Here is a 5816-nt window from a genome sequence, read left to right as displayed (position 1 = left end):
TATATATATATATATATATAGATATAGATATAGATATAGATATAGATATATATATATATATAGATATAGATATAGATATAGATATAGATATATATATATATATAGATATAGATATAGATATAGATATATAAAATAAAAAGGATTAAAAAATTGGTCAAGATGGTTTATTATGTGGCATCGTTAAGCTGGGTTCCAGGGTTAAGAAATAAAAGTGTAGTCCAAAGCTAAAATTTTAAGTTCTTCAAAGAAGAAGCTATATTGAGATTAACACAAATATAGCTAAAGATAAGATTCAATAACAACAACAGCAACAAAACTCACAAGCCAACTTCAAGGTCTTTTGATAGGGTCACTGAAAAAGTCGATAATCCATAACACCAATCAATAAACTCCAAAATTATATACCATAAAGTAGGCAATAGAGAGCCAAACTAAGAGAGTATTAAATTTCTTTTAAAAATGACAAAATGGTAGAAAAAGGTGGCCTACCTCTAAGAGCTTTTGAAGCACCAGAACAAAGTTGATAAAAAATATGATAAGACCTTTCACCATGTGCACACTGGACAACTCTTGACTGGAAAATGTGCAAATAAGTAATTAACAAATTCAAAAAGCATTTTGAAAAAAAAAAAGTATTCATTTCGACAAAAGAATGTACCTTCTCAAGTAAAACTGTCAAGATCGGTACGCAATACCAAGGGCACAAAATGAAATGCATAAAAAGATTAGTCTAAGAAAGAAAAATATTCAGGGAGAAATATTATCAGATCTTAAAAAAAAATTATAACATACTTACAAGTTTGAATCTTGGCACCAGAAATCTTTCCACTAGGATTGAAATGAATTTCAATTAACTTTCCCTGTAGAAGTGTACAGCAAATTTTTCCAATAACAATATAAGAACAATATTATAGCATATTCAACAAGAAGTACGTGACCTTTAAGAAAAAAATCATCAAAAAAAAAACAAGGATTGTTAAATTGTTTCATGATCGAGGTAAGAGTATCTTTCATCTAAGAATACAGAAGCTTACAAAGCGGCTAGAGTTATCATTTCTTGCTGTTTTTGCATTCCCAAAGGCCTCAAGAATTGGATTTGTTTGTAAAATTTCATATTCCATCCCGGTACCTCCTCCAAGAGCAGCCAAATATTGCATGGCAATCTTTGCTGTTTCAGTTTTCCCAGCTCCACTCTCGCCACTAAAAAAGAAGGCCATGCTTAGCAAATTTGAGGCATTGAAACCACTACAGATAACGATAGATGACAGGCTCCAAAATTAAATTAAAAGAAATTGAAAAAAAGGTAATCAACCCATCTGATACAAATAACTAATGATATAAGCTTTTTGCTTCTCATGAGAATACATAATAAATTAAGGGTTTCTATAACCACACAAAGTCCAATCACATGATACCCAAGAAAACATCCTAGCAAACGAAAAAAAAAAATGAAGGAAAAAAGCTCATGCCACTTGAGGTTCAAAAGTTAAATGCTGTAAGAACAAGGCTAATTAAAAAGGAATAGAAATTTACAGGACATATGAACAAACTAATAAGATCATACCTTATAATTATAGACTGATTGACTTCATCTGAAGAAAAAAAATCATGGTCAAAGAGGGGGAAAGAAGATTTCAGTATAAGAATGCTCAAATTTATTACATAAAAAATAACCTCTTATCATTTCATGTATTGCTGTATCTGCAATAGCATAAACATGTGGATTGTCTATAGATTTGGACCTATATGCTTCAATATAATCACTTCCATATAGTTGAACTTCTTTAAATGGATTGATAGCAACCAGTACTGGGCCCGCTTTAGTCTAAATTGGTAATAAAGGAATTTAGCAATCTTAAAAGAACAGAGATTAGATAAAAAAATTCTAAAATTGAACTAGAAAAAAGATACCCACATAGATCATGTCTCGGTCATATCTGTATTGTAAGTTGTAGAGCACAGATGGTTCATTTAAATAACTAAGTTGCATTAGATCATCTACCCCATCGAGTATTTCTGGGTTTGCAGGTAAAATGCTCTCTGTTTTCAACTTTAATACCTAGAGAAGAAGTTTCAGGCTAAGCAAAAAAAATTTAAGAGTAACTAGTCAATCTTCATTTAAAAACCAACTCTTCGAATGCTTACTTTCCCCTCTGGAAGAGCAATAACAGATTCTGCTGCTGTAGTAGACAATATCCTTCCTAAGATCCATTCTCCACTTGGAAGTTGGCACCAAGCATGAAGTTTCTAATAGAAGATGAATTTTTTAATTAATCAATAAATCAACAATATGCTGATCACATCAGTGAAATAAGTCATACGTAGATCACACTTTAAGAAAACATCCTATATATTTTACAAACATTGCTCATTAGGGTCTAAATAATAATCATGACAAATTCTTCTGCATTTTTTAAATCTTCAACCAGAGCATATGACCGATTATGTTCAACGCTTGCTAAGAGTGATGCTCCAGTTACATAATATTTCAATTTTTATGCAGAAAGTTAGGTAAGTTATTATGACAAAAAAAATCTGTAACCGTCCAATAGGACAAAACTTAGGCAATAATGGTTACAAAATGCCGTTTCTCAAATAATACAATGATGGATAGGTACTCTATGACCTAGATTTTAATAATATACTAATAGTAAATTATACATATAATAACAGACAGCAAACATTTTTTTAGTTAAAAGTGTTAATTTTTTCTTTTTTTTTTTTTTTTTTTTTTTTTGGGAGCATTCACAAAGACGGTACAATGAACGAAAAAAAGGGAGGAGAACAATGAAGAACTTCTAAAAATGAACCGATCATTGGATCCTAGTATCGTACCAATTCTTAGCACGAGCATGCCACAAAAGAGAGGGAAAACAGAATATATACAGAGACTCACCTTCTTCGAACCATAAGCGCTGGTATCACTCCATCTGGAATCAATCCGAGACAAAAAGCTTTCCGGCAAACATGACGGAGATGATATCAACTCCTCGTCATCTTGCAAAGGCCTCTCGTCCGCAGTAGATATTGAACTATACGGCGATTCATCGTTCACCTTAATAAATCCATCCACATCCTCCTCCGCCGACACACACAAATTAGCACCTTCCTCTTCCATGCACGTTACAATATTTTTCGCTTCTGTATTACCTCCAACATTGATATCCTGCTTGCCTTCGGAAACAATATCGAGATTAACAGCTTCCGCTCTCTCCTCGGACAGAGATCCACCCGTGAATCTGAAGTCGCTCGGCAAGGATTGCAAAGACTGGAGACTAGGACCAGCTCGAGACTTTGTATTGAGCCTATCCGCCGATGGCCCCTTCTTCTGCTGCCCGAAGGTCTTCTGCGGAGCAGCCTTCTTCTTCGAGATCGCCAACGGTTTCTCTGGCGTTGTCTTCCTCTTTGCGATCGGTGCTGTTCTCTCCGTCGCCGTCTTCTTCCGAGAGTTAGGGGTTCCAGGGCTCGGCATTTCCATAGAAGCCATCCGATTTCACTTCCCAACCCCTCCCAGCAATTCAAAACACAAATAAACTCCTTGCGCGGATCTTCCTACCTTTCCAGAACTGACACAAAATCCTAATCCAAACTTCTAAAATCCCCCAAAAGAATTCTAAAAAATTTCCAAAAAAGAAACACCTAACAAATTATAAAAATCAAAACACGCCTTAAAAACGAACAAATCTAGCCACAATCTCCGCAACAAAACTTCCCCCAGCCCTAACCAATCCTAATAAATTAATGAGATCTCGAAAACAAATAAGGGGAAAAGGAAGTAATTCCCCTACACTGCGACCAAAGAAGCTCAAAGCTAAAATCAAAGTACTACAGAAGAATATTCCAGGTTCCAAAAATGCCCGAATAAATATATGTGCAAGAATCACAGAAGAAATCAGAAACCCTAGAAGTTGCAGGCGGGAGGTAAGGGAAAGGAGCTATGAGTAGGAAAACGGACTTCGCTTCCACTGTTACCGCCACGGGTTTACTTCTCCCCGAGTTCCGGATCTATTACTTCCATGAATTTTATAAATTCAGTAATACTTTTACACTATTTAATATATCTTGCGACTTTTTTGGGACATTTACATAAGTATCATGCAATTCTTATCTATTTATATATTAAACCCTTACACTCTCAAATTTACAACAGTGGTCCGAGGGTTGACTGCCCGCAACTTGCGTTTAGTGTAAAAATAAAACCGCATTTTCGAATAAACGGGCAAAACGTGAGATTTGAGAGACGTTTTCAAAAACACCCCGCACTTATAAATTGCCCCAAAACGGGCCCAATCTTCGGGGTTTTACCTACATAACACTTACATTTTTTAAATTTACTTATATTACACTTAAACTTTGATATTTACATAAAAAGAACTCTTTAACCCTCCAGCCATTTTCTTTACTGTTGATCCGATGGAGATGTGCAAATCAAACTGAGATAGAAGCAATAGAGATAGTGAAAGAGAAGAAGTTACATCGTGATTTGTAGTTCTCTATCGAATCATCAACAAAGAAAATAATAAGAGACTTACAGAGTGTTTTATACATGAATATCAAAATAAATAAATTTAGATGTTTCGAGCGCTATGTCTGTAAAAACCACTTAAATACTACTAAAAATATCTTTTTAAAAGTGAAATATAAGATTTATGACATCTTAGAGTTTAAGTGTAAAAATCAAATTTTGTGGGTTGTATATGTAAATACACAAAAATTATATGGTATGTATATATATATATGTACATATATATATATACATACCATATAATTTTTGTGTATTTACATATACAACCCACAAAATTTGATTTTTACACTTAAACTCTAAGATGTCATAAATCTTATATGTCCGTTTCACGGGAGATGGTTTGGTTGCCTCAAATGGGCCAATAGCGTACCGGCCACTTCCACCAACTCAGTTTAATTGATTTACTTTAAAGAGTATATTTTTTTTAAAAATTTTAATTATATAAATATTTATTAATTATATTAAACTCTAGAAAAAAAATATTATTTAAAATAAAGTTATGAGATTAAAATTTAAAAAATAATAATAATTTATGATATGGGAAACTAGCATTTTAAGTTTTTTTTTTTTTTTTTATAGATAAAAAGTTCCCACAAAATGAGATATTATTGTGCAATTGAAAATTGATAAAGATAAAATAAATATTATATATTTTTGTAAATTAAATAGCATACTTGTAGTATGAGAGTAGGTTAGGTTAGCCGCCGTCAATATTAGTGATACGCACACATGCACATGAGCGTACAAGAGCGGGAGAGCACATGTACTCGCATAGGTCTCGGTACTTATGCAACAAAATTGTATTTACGGAGGCACATTATTAAGCATGTTTGTAGGGTCGTCATCGCCGGTGATGATGCGCACGTGCTCACGAGTATGCCGAAGTGCAAAAGCACATGCATGCGCAAGGGCTTATGCAATTATACGTACATGTAAGTGTAGGGCTGAGAATTTAGCTTGAAAATCATTAATTGCTAGAAATTTGATTCGAATTTTGGCTCGAATCAAGATTGAATTGAAATAAACGAGCCGAGCTAGGAGTCAAAGTTCTGATCGTACCCTATTAAAGTTAGGGTTGTAGATTTAACAAATTTAGCTCGAAGATCGTTAATCGTTCGAAATTTGATTAAGGTGGAGATTTGTTATGGTATGACTCATATATCATATAGGGACAAACACTGGATTGAAGCGGAGCAGAAGAATCTGTCCAAATCGGGAAGTTACGTGGGTTGGGGGTACGGGGGCAACGCCCCGCGGTACGGTACAGGGGTAATGTTGTAATTACGTATTG

General features: G+C 34.0%; 1 protein-coding gene across 1 annotated transcript in view; it reads right to left on the bottom strand.

Annotated features, from left to right (window-relative positions):
• The window catches only part of LOC110032340 (myosin-1-like), a 31353-nt gene extending 27343 nt beyond the window's left edge, over positions 1-4010 (bottom strand). Inside the window, exons 1-9 of the mRNA XM_020735934.1 lie at positions 2897-4010; positions 2146-2247; positions 1916-2059; positions 1675-1825; positions 1565-1592; positions 1035-1200; positions 797-860; positions 659-672; positions 490-574 (exon numbers count right to left, since the gene is read on the bottom strand). Of these exons, the coding sequence (XP_020591593.1) occupies positions 490-574; positions 659-672; positions 797-860; positions 1035-1200; positions 1565-1592; positions 1675-1825; positions 1916-2059; positions 2146-2247; positions 2897-3487 (1345 nt within the window). The 5' untranslated portion in view covers positions 3488-4010. The remainder of the gene's footprint in view (positions 1-489; positions 575-658; positions 673-796; positions 861-1034; positions 1201-1564; positions 1593-1674; positions 1826-1915; positions 2060-2145; positions 2248-2896) is intronic.
• Positions 4011-5816: the final 1806 nt, after the last annotated feature.

The sequence above is a fragment of the Phalaenopsis equestris genome, unplaced genomic scaffold (assembly GCF_001263595.1).
Source record: "Phalaenopsis equestris unplaced genomic scaffold, ASM126359v1 Scaffold000926, whole genome shotgun sequence".
Lineage (NCBI taxonomy): Eukaryota > Viridiplantae > Streptophyta > Magnoliopsida > Asparagales > Orchidaceae > Phalaenopsis > Phalaenopsis equestris.
This window is presented reverse-complemented; position numbering and strand designations above follow the sequence as displayed.